The 17,850-nt window shown below is 60.2% G+C and overlaps 2 protein-coding genes across 2 annotated transcripts; both read right to left on the bottom strand.

Moving 5' to 3' along the window:
• Window positions 1-1,054: 1,054 nt before the first annotated feature.
• Window positions 1,055-3,239, bottom strand: GDF1 (growth differentiation factor 1). Its single transcript, XM_009948396.2, has 2 exons — window positions 2,954-3,239; window positions 1,055-1,893 (listed from the first exon to the last, which is right to left on the bottom strand). The coding sequence occupies exons 1-2, from the start codon at window positions 3,237-3,239 to the stop codon at window positions 1,055-1,057; spliced, it is 1,125 nt and encodes a 374-aa protein (XP_009946698.2).
• Window positions 3,240-5,466: 2,227 nt separating this feature from the next.
• On the bottom strand, window positions 5,467-17,846 carry CERS1 (ceramide synthase 1). Its single transcript, XM_086477637.1, has 7 exons — window positions 17,625-17,846; window positions 9,353-9,512; window positions 8,402-8,582; window positions 7,854-8,015; window positions 6,789-6,936; window positions 6,007-6,155; window positions 5,467-5,509 (listed from the first exon to the last, which is right to left on the bottom strand). The coding sequence occupies exons 1-7, from the start codon at window positions 17,844-17,846 to the stop codon at window positions 5,467-5,469; spliced, it is 1,065 nt and encodes a 354-aa protein (XP_086333763.1).
• Between the last annotated feature and the right edge of the window lie 4 nt (window positions 17,847-17,850).

Genomic DNA, 17,850 nt, shown 5'->3' on the forward strand with positions numbered 1-17,850 from the left:
GCAGCTGCCTGTGAGCAGGGGGACACCCCCCCCCACCCCACCCCCCCAGCCTGGTCTCATCAATTTGCAATCGAGGTAAATTAATTACTGACTCACAGGCAACTGGGAGGGAACAAGAGGCCACCAACTCCACTGCACCACCCGCTCTGCGTCAGGGCACGACGTTGTGTCCCCGTCCCCCCCCACTTTACCTTTTCTTTCCTCAGCCAAAACCCTCTGTCACGCAGCACGTTGCCCCTCGGCCAGTGGCTCCCAGGGGCTGCATTTGGCCACCCAGCACCTCCGAGCCACGGCCACCCCCTGCCCCCAAACCACCCCCGCGCTAAAACCAGCTCAGGCCCAAGTTCCCACAGCAGAAGGAGAGACCCCCCCCCACACACCCCTCCAGGCTCCGACCTGGCCCCCATGGGAAGGGATTCAGTCACACGAAGCCGCAGCGATGCAGCTCTGCCCGTGACACCATACCCCTTCCTGCAGCGGGACTGGAGCTGCCCTGTCCCCTCCTCCCCGCACGGCCACCCTGCCACCAAACCCTGCCAACCAGGAACCACCAGCATCATTTCGCTAAAAAAAAAAATAAAAAAAAAGTCTTTTCTTTTTGCACTGAGAAAGCAGCAGCATTTAGCCAAAAAAAACCTGAAAAGCCCCAGGCCCGGTGCTGCTCTCCCGAGCGGGTGCCTCGCTGGCACCAGCAGCGGCTCAGCCAAGCACGAGAGGGCTCCGGGATTCACAACCTGGTGCTGCCATCGCCCGTGGAGAAGGGAACACACAACCAGCACCAGCCTTGGTCATAATCCCGTAAGAGCCTGCTGTAATCCCAGCACCCAGCTCTGACTAAATCCCAACCCCAGCAACCATCCCTTCCTGCCCGACCTCCTCCCCGGCTGGAGAAGGGCAGCCCAGGGGGGAGCTCCGACACCCAACGCACCACCGGGAAACTCCCTCAACACCAGCACAGAGGGGATTTAACACAGTCGGGTTTATTCCATCAATCATTCAACGCTTCCACCAGGACCCCAGGGCACACACACACACACTCCCCCCAGCCGCTCCGCTACCTGCACCCACACTCATCCACCACCATGTCCTCGTAGTGCCTCAGCACCACGTTGTCGTTGTTGTCGTAGTAGAGGATGGAGATCGGGGAGAGCCTGACGGGGACGCAGCAGGGCTGGGGGGTCCCCTCGGGGTCCAGCGAGTGCACCATGGTTTGGAGGATGGCGTGGTTGGTGCTGTTCAGCTCCGCGGTCAGGGGAAAGGGGCACTCGCCCAGGCAGTAATTCGCCATGTAGCCCTGCGGGGCGATGATCCAGTTCTCCCAGCCGACGTCGCTGAAGCTGATGTAAAGCCGCCGGGGCTTGCAGAGGTTGCTCGGAGTGATGGGGGGGTAGTGAGCACTTCTCCTCCTCCTGGAAGCCTTGCACTGCTGCTGGCTGAGGGTCACCACCAGCAGAGAGGTGTCCAGGAAGGAGTCGATGCTGGCACAGAGGCTCTGCAGCCCCCAGCTCGCCGGGGCTGACGCACCGCCGCCGCCGCCGCTCACCGAGATCTCCAGGATCAAGCCCAAATTCCTGCTGTACGTCCTCCAGTCCTTCGCCACCCCGCTCAGGTTGAAGTGAAGCGACTTGTGCAGCTGGGCGAAGGACTGCTCCACCAGCAGCTTTCGGCTGTGCTCGTGGGAGGGCATCCCCCGGAGAGACAACTGGGAGGTTTGGTAAAGCCTCAGCTCAAAAACCTGCCCCTGGCTGGAGGTGTGGTAGGAGTTGTGGCTGAATTTGATCTCTAGCTGAGCCATCGTCAAGTGCTCGCCCTCCTCCAGCACGGAGAGGTTAAAATAGAGACGCTTCTGCAGACACAGCAACCTCTGGGGCTGCCCGTTATGAAGGAAGTGGCCTGACAAAGAAGGAGAGACAGAGGTGGCGGCGGTTGAGCCCTGTTACGCTGAGGAGGATCAGCCCCCCCAGTGCTCCAGTTTCAGCTCCTGGCTGCACAGCAAGAGGAAGATGGGGCCGACCGGGGCGGGCAGCCGAGCATCCTGCAGTCGTTGGATCAAGGTGACGACAAGGCTGCAGTAAGGACTACCAGCCCGATGGCACGGGCTTCAGAAAGGTCTGGGGGTGCAAACGCCAGCCTGGGCTCCAGCCTGCTGCACTGGGATGCTCTTCCAGCACCTTTGCTTAACAACTTGGTGCGTAATTTTTCCCCAGCTGTAAATATCTCCCCCCAGGACAGCGGGGTGGTGGTGGGTGCCGGCTGGTTGGGATGGAGGGGGAAGGAGGGCGAATAGCAGCAAACTTTAGGAACTGGTAAGCTGCCCGTTTCAGCCAGCCCTAGGTTTCCATCGGAAACCTGGAAACACAAAAGTGAGCTCCGTGGTGTCTTGAGACCGAGGGGACACCGACCAAACAGTTCCCAAGTAACTGAGAATGGCTCAGAGAGGCCACAGGCTGAAGCAGCCAGATGTGCTGCGTGCTCAGCCAGGGGCATGAGGACAAAAAGAAGAGGGGGGGAGCGGGGCAGGGGGGGACACACGCAGCCAAAAGGCCGAGCATCCCGTCCCCGCACACAGCTGGATGGAGGAGCCCGGGCGAGGAGTCACCTCCAGCACCACGAGCCCAAAGGGTTAAGCCGGTCACCTGGGATCAAACCAGCATCTCTGGGCTGCAAGAGGTGACTCCAGGACAGAGCCTTACACAGCTCCTCACTCTCACCTGCTGCCTGGTCTACCGACTCATTTCTGAACTGTAAATCATTACCAATAGCATCCAGAGGGACCAGAGTTTACCCAGCAGTGATTTCTCCTGCAGACTGATGCCAGGCACTGTCCTCTCCTCCCCCAGCCTCTCCTACCCACACCCAAGACACAGAAAAGGAAGGACTGGAGCAAAGCCTCCCAGCCATGAGATCAGAGGGGCTTCCAAAAGGCAGGACCCAAACCACGGCGTTTCTGTACCTTGGTCAGCGAAGACGCGGATGATGTTCCCAGGGACATTAAATTCCTCCACCCTACAGGCATCCGCCAGGTCTTTGTTTGTAGAAGGCAGCGTCTTTCTCTTCTGGAAGATCCGCCAGAGCACAGACGGCACGGGAACGGGCGTTTTGGGGCTGGGCTTGGCGCTCAAACCCAAGGATTTTAACAGTAAGCTTTCCTGCAAGCTTAAGTCCATCCCCAGAACGACGCTAAGGAGAGCCCAGGCAAGGCCGGCTCTAAAGCTGGTGTGTGTGGGGAGAAGCCCCATGGCTCTGCTCTCCTTCCCGAAGACAAAGAGCAGCCTGGGCTGGGGATCAGAAGACAGGGGCCAGGGGGGTGTTGATTGCCTGATTGGAGCCTTTGATCTGGTTAGTGCTCAATTAGCACAGAGGGATTCCCAGGATTGGGCAGAGGGTGTGAACGGTCCCTCCAGGCTCCCTGGGACCTGTTAACCCTTTGAGGCTGCGTGGCAGGAGGGCAGCCGCCCTCCTCCCTCAGAGCTCCCACCATCTCTCCCGCCCCTCCACACCATCGAGGTCCAACCACAAAGTCCTTGGTGGCAGAGAAGAGGCTGCTCTTCCCCGCACAGAGCTGCCGGCAAGTCGAGCACCGCTCCCATCCGCTGCAGACATCCCCCCCAGACCCAGAGGGAAACACAGAGCTGGGTCTCTCCCTCCTCCCAAATCAGCTTTTTCCCCCCCCCCCCCCCCCCCAATCACAGCATCCAACACCTCTCTCAAGGCCACCAACTCCCAGCACACCAAATCTTCATTCTCTTGCTTCAGCTCCCCGCCGCACGCACCGCCCTGCCCACCAGACACACAGCCCCGGGGCCAGCACAGAGTCCCCAGCGCCCACCCCCAGCCAGCCAGAGGGAGCCCCGTGGCCCCCCCATTCACACAGCCCCCTTCCAGCCATCGCGGCAAAACCGCCGGCAGCGCAACCCCCGTCGCCCCCACACACACCACTGGCCACGAGTCACCCAGCTGAACGCTGAAGCCCGGGCAAGCCAGCCCTACAAAATTCATTCTACCCGCACACGCGCGGAGCAGGTACCGCCGATACCCCGACTCGGCACCGTCACTGCCCCCGCCGAGCAGAAAACAGCCTGGGATGTCGGTTCCCTTCATTTCCTCCTTCCTAAATCCCACTTGAAAGCCAAGGAACTGAAGCACTGAGCTGCACCCCCCCCTGGCCCCCGACACCCGGCCAGGCGATGACGAGCGAGAAGGTGACGGCTCCTGCCACAGCCTGGGACAGTTTCCATCAGCCCAAGTCACATTTTGTTTGCTGTTTACCAAGGAACAGTCCCTGCGGCTCACACAACGAGCCTGGACTTGAACCAATACAGACCAAATAAGAAGAAAAACCAAAACCAACAACAATTAACCACCCTCTGACGCCTGGAATTAATGCCCTGAACCCTCCTCCACTGCCTGTTTGTACCCCTGGGAGGCAGCTCCGCTCCCCAGGGAGGACACAGGAGCTGTGGGTCCCGGCCCTGCTAAAGGAGAACCCTGGGACAATCTTGGTCCGAGGGGCTGTAAAATCCACAGGGCTGCTCAGCACAGGGACACCCGGCTCGGCCTCGGGGCCCTGCAAGGCTCAGGGCTGGCGCTGCCTGGAAAACCAACGTGGGGAGCAGAAACGATCTGGTCTTTCCTTGAGCGAGCAGATGTTGCGGGGTGAGTCTAGAGATCCCTCAGCAGGGGACCCTGCAGGACCAGGACTGGGGTTTTAAAGCAACTATAGGACTTTACGTAGCCTTTTTAAGCAAATTAACTCTCCTGGCCCTTATCTGGCAGGACAGGAGGCTGGAATAATGCTCCGGGGGGGGGTTTCCAGGCAGACCTGCTCAGGGGAGCTGCGCTGTGCCTGCAGATGTACCTATTGGTGACCCCTCCTGAGGGGGAAGGCTCAGGGGTGCGCCGCATCACCTCTCTAGTCCCTGCTCGGCAGCTGGAGAAGAGCTGGCTTTGGGCTCCCCTCGCCTGGGACAGTGATGCCAGTGGAGCAGAGGACGTTTCCCTCCCCAGTTTGATGCTGGGCCAGAGGATGTTTCCCTCCCCAGTTTGATGCTGGGCCAGAGGACCCTTCCAGGGCTGCTGAGGAAGCGTTGGTGGGAGGGTCCAACAACAAAGACTGGGGAAATCACACAGGGAGTGAGAACAGCCGAGGGATGGAGTGACAGAAGAAACACCAGGGGACCTAAAGCCAGCTCCAAATCCTACCTGGACCAGCAAAGCCACCAGCCTCTCAACTGGACCAGCACGGACTGGCTACAGAAAGCGCATCAGCATCGGGTGAAGCCTGGTCACAGGCAAGGCCCAGGAGGGGCCTGATCCTGTCAGTGGCATCTCTTCCCCGGCTCCAGGCAGGGGATGGAGGGGGATGAAGTTCTCCTTGTGCCTTTCGTTTGCTGGGTTCGAGTGTCGGGTGCCGGGCCAGTCCCCAGATCCAGCCAGGCTGCCCAGGCTGCGGCGGCCGCGCTTCCCTTACAGCCGCTTGTCCTTTATCAGTCCGTTCTTCAGGTGCAGCCTGTGGAAGAGCACAGCCGACAGTGAGCCTCGGTCTCCGCGCCGACTCTTCCCTCCCTTACTTTCACACATCTTTACTGAGGTCGGACCTGCCTGGACAGGCTCACGCAGACAATTTGCCCCCAGTCAGCCAGACCTGCTCCGTGGGATCCAGCCCCTGTGCCAGACTTCGTGCTCACCACATGAAGAGCAGACGCTGCTCAGAGAGAACAGCCTCCAGCAAAGAGCCAGTCCTACACGGTGAGCAGGGGAAGGGGTGGGGGAGGATTCACTGGCCAGGAAGATGGATGGATACACCACGATGCCCAGGCATGGAGATACAAAGTCCTTCCTAATCCCTGCAGCAACGTTTTCTACTCAAGGCACCCTGCTTTTCTGTCTCCCAGCCCTGTGGTGAACCCTTTGACAGTGGCTCCAGGGTGCTGGGAGGTCTGCCAGCATCCCTCCTCCTAGTCCACCGATGCTGTACGCGCGCGTCATCCCTCCCTGCCCACGTACCCTTCTTTCAGAGCATCGGGCAGCTGGAGTCCAGCCTCTTTCTTCTTGGCCGTTGTGGTTTTCTTGCTGTCCTCCACGTCGTACTCCCGCACATCATTCACCTCTTGCACCTGCCCCATCAGCACCTTGGCCACGAACAGGACGATGTACTGAGGGGGGAGAGACACCGTCAGCCACAAACTCCAAGGCTCAGAGCTCTCCCCACCCAGCCTACTCACTCCCACGTGCTAAGCGGGACCTTCCTCTGCTGTCCTCAGCCCCAGGAAGGGCAGGGCTGATGCCTCCCGGGTGGGCAAAGCCCTGGCATGGGGCCGATGACCTGCAGCAGCGGGATGCAGCACTCCTGCAACCACCCTCAACGGATTTCGTCCCCACAGGATGACAAAACACCGACGCTACCCTGCTCTGCCCAGGGCTGAGCTTGCTGACATGAGGCCTCCAAGCCCACCCTTTCCTCCCCCTCCCCAAGGCTCCAGGGGACGCCAGAACATTGACACCCACACCAAGCTCCAGCCTGCCCCCACTGCTGTTATCGCTCCCTCCCCCTGGATCCCCGGGGCGCAAGACAGTCTGAATTCCAGCGCAGAGGAGCGCCCCTGGGCACTGACGTGGGTTTTCCCTCCTCCCCTCCACGCCATCCCCCAAGTCTTCCGAAGCCTCCTCCATCCCTGCAGCCTCCCCAGCTGCCCCCCCCGGACAGGCAGGCAGCAGGCGCCATGCAGGAGCAGCAGAGGAGGCAGAAGCTAGATTAGGGTAGGGGTTGCTGAGCTCCCCCTACTCACCAGAAACCAGTAGACGTTCATCAGAGTGAGGACAAGGAGCAGAGCATTGAAGAAGAAGTAGAAGGGGATATTAGGGACCGACTGGAGGCTGGAGTAGCAAGTGGCGTAGAGCACCTTGAGGGGGAACCAGTAGAGACGGAACCAGAACCTGCCAGGGCAGAGGGAGCAGGGTGGGTTTAACGGCCCCCAGGGAGCTCGGGAAAGGCACGAGACGCAGCGCAGCTTCCCCCAGCACAACCTCCTGCCTCCGGGCAGCCCTCACCAGCTCCCCTTGCACCCAGCAGTCCCTGCTCTTGGCATCTGGCTCGGGTTTAGGGCTCTGGCTCTGGACAGGACTTCACGCAGACCCTGCGAAAGGGAAGGTGCCGAAGGGAGAACACGATTTCTGCGGGCAGTAAAGGCTTGGCACCAGCGGCAGGGCAGAGAGGCCGGTCTACGCTGCAGATTTTCTCAGCTGGGGGGGGGGGGGACAGGAGGGGACTACAGCTGGAAGGTTCTCTCGGTCCTGTGCATCCCTGGTTTATCACTAAAAACCTTCGCTGCTCTCCTTTCCTCAAATTGAGGGCTCTGGTTGCCACCCCTGCTTTTCAGAGCAGCCCTCAGAGAGGGGGGAAGGAGACAAAGGGACAAACGAGGGGTGCCAGCCTTCCAGTTACCCATCTCTATTCCTGCTTTTTTTTTTTTTCTCCTCCTCCTGCCTTGCCCCAAGAGGAACAGCAACGCTGGAATCTGGGACAGCCCTACATCCCGTTTGCTTCTTGCAAAAGCGCTTCTTGCAGCTAAAACCAAGCAAGTGGGAAAATGGAAACAGCTCCTCCTCCCCTGGGGTCATTTGTCATGCTGCAAGCGAGATTTCACAGGCACTTCTGTGGTGACAGACAGCAAAGTGACTACAGAAGGATTCCAAGCCCAGCATGGGGTCAGGCTCTGCGGGAACCTCTTCCCAAGCAGTTTTTGAAAGGGCTTGTTCCCATGCAGCAAGCCCAGCCCGGCTGTACCCCGAGGCACCCGGGGGGACTGCAAAAGCTGGCAAGGACGGCTGGAAGCGGGATCAGGCAAACTCACCAGCTGACGCTGAAGGTGAGGCAGCCAATGTTGGAGATGACATCGTTGAGGCGATGGTAGACCCCTCCCCGGTGCTTGAAGTAGACGTTGAGCTTGGTGAATTCCAGCTGCACGTCATTGACGTCGTGGAGGAAGAGCACGAGGATGCCCACGTTGTGGTACCTGGGGGAGGGAGGAGAGCAGGGAGGGAGATGCGCGGGGCGGGGGGGGGGGTCGATGTCAGCCCCCAGCACCCGGGGTGCGTCACGCTGGGAGCGGACGGGCTCCACAACCAACCCAGCCGAGCACGGCTGGCACGGCGCGGCGACGTGCCGCAGGGTGGGTCTGGCACCGCGCAACGGCTCGTGGGCACTGGGATGGCTGCCGGCAGCCTGGACGCAGCGTTAGGGCGGGAAGGGAGAGGCCAGGGCAACCCAGCAAGAGTCCTCCTGCTCCGCGCGCCCCCGAGACGCACGGCAGCACCGAAAGGCTGCGGCTTTTGCCGTGCAGCTGCCCGAGGCCGGCCCAGGGACGCCGCGGAGGGGCAGTGTCACGGCCAGGGAGCTCACCTGAAAGCGTAGGAGAAGGCTATGAGGGTCAGCGTGACCACGTGGTGGAGGAGCATGACCACGGAGTCCTTGCGCCACGTGTCCATGTAGGCGGTGGCATAGATGGAGTGCCCGTAGAAGCTGCACTGCATCAGGTAGGCGATGGCGATGTCCGTGGGCACGTCCATGCCCTTCTTCCAGTCTGGGGTGGGACAAAGACACCCGGGTGAACCCAGCGCCGCGAGGACAGAGCCTCCGACAGCAGCAGAGAGACAGGGGCGCAAAGAGCGGGGAGCAAGCGGCAGCCCGAGCTGCCCCAGCGCTTCGCTGCGCTCAGGAGGTCGTCACAGATGCAAAGGAGGCAAAGGCTGGACGAGAACCCACGTATCCCGGCTCCCAAACTCTGCCTTTGGCATTAGACCCGCTCCCTCTCCTAGATCCAAGAGTGAAGCCTTGATTTATTTCTCCCCTGCTTTCACTACTCCATCCCACTCCCCTCTGTAGCTGACACACCCCAGCCCCCGCGGCTGCAGCAGCCACTAGGTGACTCTCTCGGTAACGAAATCATTCAGGTTGGAAAAGACGTTTGAGCTCATGGAGTCCAACCATCAACCCTACTCTTCCAAGCACACGCCTAAACCCTATCTCCAAGCGCCACATCTAAACGATCTCTAAACACATTAAGGGATGGTGACTCAACCACCTCCCCGGGCAGCCTATCCCAGCGCCTGACCACCCTTTCAGTAAACAAATTGTTCCTAATGTCAAGCCTGCACCTACCCTGGTGCAGCTTGAAGTGAACAGAGACAGCCCGTGGTGCCCTTCCTGCACCCGCAGCACCACAGAAAAGGCAATTTGGGGGTTCAGGCTTCTCTTTCGCTCACCCTAACTCCCGTTCCCTTGTTCAACCCAGCGGCCCCGTGAACCTGGACATCCCAATCCATATCCACTTCTCCCTGGTTCTTACTGTACCGTAAAAGACAGATGGCGGGTCATAGAAGAAGGGGTAGTCGGTGAAGAAGAGCAGGTAGATGCCATATGACCAGGATAACGTGTAGAAAAGCAGCTTCCAGGCACTCTCAGGCATCTTGGCAGCATCTTTCGGCTGCAAGTTGCACCACTCCGCAAAGGGCTGCGAGGAGAGGGGAGAAATATCGTCACACGGGGCAGAGAGACAGGCCCTGGGGAGCCCAGGGCAGAGCTCACCAGCTCTCCAGACCCGAGCACTGTGTCCACAACCAGGCAGGGCAAAACCAGGGTCACGAACCCCATTTTTCTGGCCTTCTTTACAGCATGAACAAGGCGGTCAAAGAGGCTTTAGAGAGTGCCTGAAGCGGGGAAAAACCCGAGGCTCGAGGTGCTTCCGCTCAGCCCTGGCCGTGGTGGAAAGCTGCGAAAGCAGAGCCTCGCGGAGAAGGCAGGAGCCTACGGCACGCATCCCCCAGTCTGGGCACCACTCCATCACCCTCGCTCCAGGAGCGGGGCTGACCACAGCTGGCTTTTGCAGAACAGAGTCAATAACTAATAAAATAAAAATCAAGCCCTATCTGCACAAGGAAACCCAGAAGAGGAAGCTGTAACAACCCTATCCTGTGCAGAGGCACTTGGCAGCGCTGCCAGCTCCCAGAGAAGAGCCTTTCAACGGAGGAAGCAAAGGCTTTGCAGAGTCCTAGACACGCTGCTGCTCCCCAACCAGCACGGCACAAGGCTCCCCTGCACGTGCAACCAGCGTTGGAGGGGACCAGCTCTGCAGGTAACGAGTCAGTAAAGGCTGGGGCACCAGGTCCTCTCGCTCTCTCACACCTACCCCTGCTCCCCCACGTTCCCAGCAGCTTTTCTAGCTGCCCAGCGCTGAAACACTGCTGGGTTTTCCCCCTCTCTGTGGTTTGCAGCACCGCTCCCACCCGTCAGGACGCAGAAAGAGGAGGCAAAGCCTCCCCAAATATGGCCAAAGCGAGGGAAGGACGTGCTGTTCTCTGGATCGCTCACGCTAATCAGAACGAAACTTTCTCACCCTGAGCTCCCCACGCTCCCGAGGATGACGAGTACCACCCAGCTCTCCCGACACTCGTGCTCTGCAGCAGCGGGAGAGCTGGGCCACCGAGGACTTGGAAATCGTAGCGAAAGCAGAGCCCCAGCATTGAAGAGCTTCGGCTCCCCAGGAGTAAAAAACGCCGCCGCCCTTCGTCTCTGACCGCGTGCTGGAGGGCGAGCGATGCTGCACGCCGAGCGTGCCCTCAGCTCAGCCGGGGCTCCGGGCACGGATGGTTTCCCTCTGCGGCAGCTGAGCAACACCAGGCACCATTTCTGCTTCTCATCACGAGAGTGACAGAGCCGTATCAGCCCGGCCCACCTCCCCAGCCCCTGGCTGCAGGGGAGCAGTCAACACGGGGGGAGTGTTGCTCAAAGTCTGGAGGGAACCGTCGCTGCCCGAACCACAGATAACACCCAAAGGCCCCCCCTGGCTGAGAGCTCCCCAGGGAGAGACCAGATAAGCTCGAGATGAAAACAAAATGCCTGCAAAGTAACCGTACCCTGCCCCGGATCAGCACTTTCTGCAGCCACCGCTCGGCTCCTCGATGCTCAAGGGCTATATTAAGGCCCCAGCTGTCCCCAGGCAGCGGCTGCTCTGGCTTTTAGCCCCTCTCTGCATCCCATTTTCAAAGGACTCCACTCCAAGCATTGTTCCAACCTCCAAGGGCTTTGTTCTAAGCTCTGAATTTCCCAGCACTGGTCAGACCTGGAAGCACCAGCCCCACAAAGCTCTGCCAAGTTGTCCGTGTCCCCTCCAGCTAGAGGAGGCGCAGCTCCGGCCGCCCCCGACGCATCTCGCATTCAGAGCGTGGCCGTCCTCAGTGAGACCGGGAACAGGCGGCTGCCAAGGCTTCTTCCAGCAGGAGCCACGGTAGGAAAAAAAGAGGAGGAAGCTTGAAGGGTGAATAAATAATGCACAGACAGAAAGCCCTGAGCCCAGAAAGCATGAATTATTTGTGTCTCCATGGAGCGGAGCATAGAGGCAGCTCAGATGGGGGGGACAGCTACCACGACAGCGAGCGGCAGAGCCCCCTGCCCTCCTCCGCTGGGGCTGGATTTAGGATGCTGAGCTCAGCCTCAAATCCCCGTTGCAGCCTTGCTGCCAATCACCGGCCAAGGCCTTTCGCTGCTGCCCTGCGCCTCGGCTCCCCGCCTGCAAAGGGGGAAGAACGCCAACGTTTCCACCCCGGGTGGGCAGAGCTGCTGACCAGGACCATCACCCACGGGGCTGGCACACGCTGCTGGGACGACCCGCATCCCACGGGCGCTCGGACCCTCGGTGGCGCAGCAAATTGCCGCCGTGGGCCTGGAGTCACGGCAGCTCCCAGTCCGGAGTGGAAGCAAAACCCAGGGAAGGGCCACCCCCCCTTCCAGGTCGTGGTGGGTGATGCTCGGAGCGGTTTTAGCCCTCGCTGAGCAGATGGGCAATGACCAGTCCTGGCGAGAGCCCCCCTCCTCCTCCTCCCTTCAACAGCCACGGGGCATCTCGGGCTGTACCCCGAGCACCACAGAGAGGGGAGCTGGCTCTGGAGCAGAGCCAGGGAAGGAGCAGAGGAGAACCAGCATCCCACAGAGGGCTGGGGGGACACATTAGTGTCCCCGGGGAGGTCCCACCGAAACCCGGACCGCTCGCAGCGGTGGGGGGGGGGGAGCGCAAGCCAAGGGGATGCACAGACCGCGCCGCACGCGGGAGGCACGTCTGCCCTCTGCCCGGGGGTGGGAGATGGCAAGGTGGGGGCTGTCCTCCCATCACCCGGCTGCCGTTCCCATGGCAACGGTGCAGAGATGCTTGTTGCTATGGGTGACGGGTGCTGCGGCGGGAACAGCGGATCTGGCTCCGGCTGAAAGAGCCCAAGGCTCTTGGCAAGTGATGTAATGGGGCTTCGCTTAAAGGGCAACCGGCTCTGCCTCCCTCCTCCTCCTCACCCCCACGCAAACCTTCGCAGGCATCTTCTGATGCCCCGGCCAGGCCGACAGGGCCGAGGGACGGGGCTGCTCCCCGCGGCGTCGCCCTGCACAACCTGCGGGCTGGGGGGGGAAGGAGCGAAGCCGTGGGCGAGAGCCCGCTGCGAGCGCGGCACGGAGCTGGGAAGAGAAGCCGAATGGAAACCGTCGCTGCCCACAGCTCTGCCGAAGCGTCAAAAAAATACTCGTAGCAAAAAGCAAACACGTGCTCTCTCCCTTTTTACAGCCTCCAGCACTAGAGGAAAGCAGCCAGTCCCCTCAAATCTACAACCGAGCAGCAGGACGCGAGTCCTTCCAGCAACCCGACAGGCTTGCAGTGATGGGTTGTGAATTGAGGCTCGTTACAGAGGAATTGTCTCCCCCAGGCCGTCCCCATCGCCTCTGCCACCTTCCCAGCCTAGGAACCAGGGCCTGGACAAATCCCAGCCATGCCGTGTCTGGCTTCTGGGCACGACGAGTTCCCCAGAGGAACACAAAGGAATGGCTGGCACGAAGCATCCTCAGCCCAGGGAACTGGCAGCTTGACATCAGCTTTTACTCAATGCAGATGCCCGTGATGAGCCAGCAGAGCTCCAATTCAAAACCTGGCCACAACCAGCAGCTACTGCCCCTTGTGCGGCGGCGGCGCAGCTCCCCGCAGCACGGCGTGGGTCTGCCCAGAGCTGCGACGGGGCCTTTCCACCCCAAGGGACTACATCCCCGCCGTACCCAGCCTGGATGCCGCTCCTGGACCAGCTGCCACCCCCTGCCACATCAGGGAGGGGCAGAAGGAAAGACCCAGTAAAACGTCGCTGTTCTCTAAACGCGAAGAAACGAGTCGGCTGGAGCCCCTGGACCCAAGGGCAGTGGCTGTGACCCCACTAGGAAAGGGGAACAAACCGAGCACAGCACGAAGAGCTCCAGCTCTCATTGCTCCATCCCTACACCAGGCCGCGAGCGGCTCAGTGCCTCAGTTTCCCTGCCCGCACGGCAGCAAAGACGCTGGGAAGCTGCGCCAGGCTCTGGCCAACGCCTTCCAGATAAACACGTAGGAAAAGGCACCATGACAATAGCAACAAACCAACAGACGTTATTTCTTCCTCGGTTCCTCTGCAAGCGGTAAAATTTGCCCCTAAGAGAGAAAAAGCAACAGAAGACGCTCTTTGAAGACAAGACACAGCTGCCCACGGGGTGCTGCGGGGGCTGAATAACCTCCTCGTGCCTGACTGCTGACACAGCGGCACAGGGAGAGCAGCCCCCGCTCCGCGACGCGGCAGCGCAGCTTCGTTCCCCGGGGTGAAGAAAAGACCCATTGTTGTGGCTTTCTCCCCTCGAGTTTCCAGGGTTTGTGCTTCAAGGAGGGCAGAGCACGAGCGGTGGCGCGGCAGAGCCTTCTCCCACCCCTGGGCTCCTGGTCGGTGTCCTCCGCTCTCAGCTGAGGTTGTGTTGGGCGGCCGGGTTTTGGGACAGGGATAATTCCACCCCTCGAGTCACACGCCCAGCGCTGGGGCTTGGAAAAACAAGTCTTGACAATACTGTAGGGCGGAGAAAAGTTGCCTAAATCGCTGAAAGGGTTAACAGAGACTCTTACTTTCCAGCTTCCACGGCCTTTCTGGGGCTATACTGTATCCCTCACCAAGAAACCCTGCTTTCCAGCGCACAATTTTCAATTTACACAACACTCTTCCTCGCAGAGGGCACCTCAACGTCCTACAAATTTCGACAGCGAGCTGGCCCAGTGTCTGGGCCAAGACCAGAAAACATTCACCCACGGCAGAGAAGAGGCAGGCAGCCGTTCAGGACGGCGGCGATACCCGATGGACATCACCAGATTCAGGGGCAGCTTTTATGCAGAATGGATTTTGCTCACTTACTGACTTTACTGACACTTTGCTGACTTTGGGGACGTGAACTCCCAGCAGCAAAGATGGCCCGGGGGAGTTTAGGGCTGCAAGCGCCTGCCCAGGCTTGCCACAGCTACTCTGGATCCTCGCTGCGCGCGAATCCAGGTGTGCTCTCCGTTTGATCCAGGTTCCTGCTCGGGAAAGGAGACGGCCAGCACGGGCTTGCTGAGCTCCAGGCGCTTCACCGAGCCTTGCCCAAGCGGAGTTGCCTGGTCCTGTTCCAATGGCGCTTGGCCTCAGCACTGCTGGGCTCAGCTGCCCTCCAGGAGGTTTAATGAACGCAGAGATCCTCAGGCTGCTGCTTTTTAATCAAACTCCTCAGAGCCTGGCTGCAGCCGCTCTCCACACAGGGGACACACCAAGGACAGTGGCTTTCAGAGACCGGTGGAGCTCAGACGCTAACTGCGGCAGGAGGAGAGGGGCACACAAGCCGAGGAGGCTTCCAGGGGTGGGAAGCTTGCCCAGAACCGGTTGGTCTTCATTTCTGAAGGTGGTCTGCAGCTCCAGCGAGCTCGTGCAATCAGACGGGCCCCGAGTATCGTTCAAGTGAGCTCAAGAGTATCGTCCAAGCACTCAGAAGTGAAGGAGACAAAGAGCAGAGACTCTCAGGCCAGACCCCAGAGAGGAAGAGTATGTTGCTCGGGCCTTTGCAGGGATGCCCGTGCCCCCAGTATAGCTGACTTTGGGGGTCTTTCCCTACCTAGTGATCTGTGTTGGCTCAGCTAACTGGGATCTTTCCTCCACCAAAACAACTCCTTTCCATATTTGCACCCAAGTGAGGGTTCTGCAAAGAAGAGGCAACAGGCCAAAAATTATCTTTGCTCGAAGGATGATGGGAAAACCACATCTAATGCACAGACACGGACCCAGGCGTTGCAGGAGGTGAAAGTCCAGGCTTTCAAATCCCAACCAAACCCCTCCCGTCACAGGCCCAACCTTTACCACGTCTTCAACCCAACTGTGAGACCTTTTGGGATGAAGATGTAGGAGGAAAACCGCTGCTGTGGTCCTAGAGGAGAGCGAGGAGCCTACCTCCTGTCTCGCTCCCACCGATGACAGCGGGGCCGTGCAGACGGCGCAGGAAGAGGCGCACGGCTTTAGCGCCCTCGTTTCCCAGAGGAGCCGTCACGGGCAGGGCCAAGCGCGGTGCACTCTGTGCTCTGTGCTTCAAGGCCTTGCGGTGAGAGTCACTTCCTCCTCAGATGCACAGAACCACAGTCCAAGCAGCAAGATCTATTATTTATAACTACCACGCAGGAAGGTAGCGTTCTCCAGCCACTGAGTGGATTCATTTTTATAACCACGAGCGTTTCAGTTCTTGCAGAGAACACGAAGGGATTCAAAACGAGAAAGGATGCTCTTGAGCCTGCACTGGGAAGTGAAGTCCTGAGCACGGGGGAAGTTCCCTCCCAGGGTTAAACAGGAGGGCTTTTTTCTCTCCCCGATTTCCCTCCCGAGCGACCCCACTCCACCACTAGGCCCCACAGGGGCCATGCAACACAAACCGATTTCCTAAACGCTGCCAGAGGCTCTAGAGGAAAGCCACAACCTCCGGCTTTTCCCATAGCAACCCCAGCAGAATAAACGGAGAAAAGCTTCGGGTCCTTTTAAAATATCTATATATATGGAGAGAGAGTCATCTCTCCCTGCTGCTACCCTTCCGCCTATCCGCTGGGAGAAAACTGACGCTATCACGATTTCACTCAGCATCTCATCGCTACAACACATGCAGATGTAGCCACAAGAACCGGCTCAAATCAACCCCCCCCTCCCTCTTCTGCAATTACAAGTGTGACCCATTTCTCCGAGGGAACGATACCTCGGCACTCGCACAAGCTGCCAAGCCTCCTGCAAGGGCACCAAGCGGACTCCACGGCACAAAGAGCGTTGGTTTTTGGGGTTTTTTTCTCCACGCTCTGATCACCCCTCACTCTGTAAAGGTGAGCCTTACACCGGGAGAAACTGGAGCACAAAGGAAATTACCTCCAGTTTGTTACGACAGACAGAGGGTTACCTCCAACCTCGTTCGACCCAGTCCCAGCGTGCCCAGGCTGCTGCCCATCGGCAGCCACAGGCAGACAGGGGTGCAGGTAACAAGGAGAAATTCAGTCCAGCGCAAGGCAGCACGTTGCCTGGCCGACACCCCGCTTTAGCAGCTTCACACGACCCCAGAGGATTTGGCCTGGAACCTTGCACAAGGTCAAGATCCACCTGGCGTTACTGGATAAGCAAAGACAGCCCTGAAGAGCAGACGCAGAGCCATTTTAAAGGCAGGGCAGCAGGCAGGGCAGCAGGCAGGGCAGCAGGCAGGGCAGCAGGCAGGGCAGCAGGCAGGGCAGCAGCGGCTCCCAACAGCCCAACGAGGGGATGCCAGGCAGCTGCCCGCGGTCGGGGAAGCAGCCTCCGAAGGGAGCAGCTCGCCCAGGGCACAAGGCCTGTCCCACGTAGCTGCAAAGACCCACGCACGCTCTTGGAGCTACTCGTGCCACCACGCTCGTGGGTGGGTGAGAAAAGGGGTGCCTCCGCGTCCCGAGGGCTATCCCCTGACCCAAAATGCTGCATCTCCATCGCTTCTGCCTTTCAAGTCCTATCAAGGCCAGGGTGACCGCAGAGCCAAGCGCACAGCAGCTCTCTAGGAGCGTGGAAGAAATCGCCTCAGCTGGGACTGAGCCATCAGAAAGAGAGGGGAGGTCTCGTTTCATCAGACACGCTTTTCACTGCAAGAAATTCAACAGAGCCGGTCTTCACTCTCGGGGACGTCCTGCCCATCCAGCCCCGTACAAAGCACCGCATGAATGCGGAGGGGACAACGGGCAGCAACCCCGTCCGGGGGCTGCGAGGGTCGGATGCTCGCATCCCTGCATCCCCCACGCTCCGAAGAAGGTCAGCCCGGCACTGCAGCACAGCAGCCATCCCCACGCCATCCTCCTCACCGCCGCACCGGGGAAGGGAAAGCGGCGAAGGACATTTTTCTTTTTTTTTTTTTTTTTTTTTCCATGCAAACCACGGACGACCCGCAGAAATACGGCCCTCTCCTTCCCCCCCCCCCCCCCCCCCCCGAGAGAAATAACCTGCCCCCCTGCGAGAAATAACCCCCACCGGAATGCGGCTACGGGGAACACAGCGTGAGGAGCAGAGCCCTCCCGGTGCAGCGGGATGCTCGGTCCCCCGGGATGCAGCCCCGGGGGGGGGGAAAGGAGATGCTCTCCCCCACGACCCCCCCCCCCCGAGAGGCGGCCCCGGCTGAAAGAGCGGAGCCCTCCGGTGCACCAAGCCCCAGGCTGGAGGCGGCCCAGCCCTCTCCGGTGGGTGTCGTGTCCCGTTCCCCCCCCCCCCCGCCTCTCCGCGGTGCCGGGACTGACCCGAAAGAGCCGGCGGGCGGCGGCGCGGCGCAGCGCGGTCCACGCCAGGGCGCAGAGCCCGCACAGCAGCACCTCTCCCCAGCCCAGGTGCGCGTTTTCCGTCCAGGTTTTCCGCGACAGCTCCCAGCCGCACTCCCCGCAGCCCCGTACGGCCTCCGTTAAACTCCCGTAGCCCCGTCGCAGCAGCTGCCCGTAGCCGGGCATGGGCTCGGGGGGCGGCATAGCG

Source organism: Leptosomus discolor, chromosome 24 (assembly GCF_034619465.1).
Source record: "Leptosomus discolor isolate bLepDis1 chromosome 24, bLepDis1.hap2, whole genome shotgun sequence".
Classification (NCBI taxonomy): Eukaryota; Metazoa; Chordata; class Aves; order Leptosomiformes; family Leptosomidae; genus Leptosomus; species Leptosomus discolor.

Excerpts from the sequence above, each read along its gene's own strand:
- GDF1 (XM_009948396.2), bottom strand. The coding sequence starts at position 3,239 with ATGGGGCTTCTCCCCACACACACCAGCTTTAGAGCCGGCCTTGCCTGG. Across the intron at positions 1,894-2,953 it reads CCGCGTCTTCGCTGACCAAG|GCCACTTCCTTCATAACGGG; the intron begins GTACAGAAACGC and ends CTTCTTTGTCAG.
- CERS1 (XM_086477637.1), bottom strand. The coding sequence starts at position 17,846 with ATGCCGCCCCCCGAGCCCATGCCCGGCTACGGGCAGCTGCTGCGACGG. Across the intron at positions 9,513-17,624 it reads CCGCCCGCCGGCTCTTTCGG|CCCTTTGCGGAGTGGTGCAA; the intron begins GTCAGTCCCGGC and ends CTCTCCTCGCAG. Across the intron at positions 8,583-9,352 it reads CCCGCCATCTGTCTTTTACG|ACTGGAAGAAGGGCATGGAC; the intron begins GTACAGTAAGAA and ends GTCCCACCCCAG.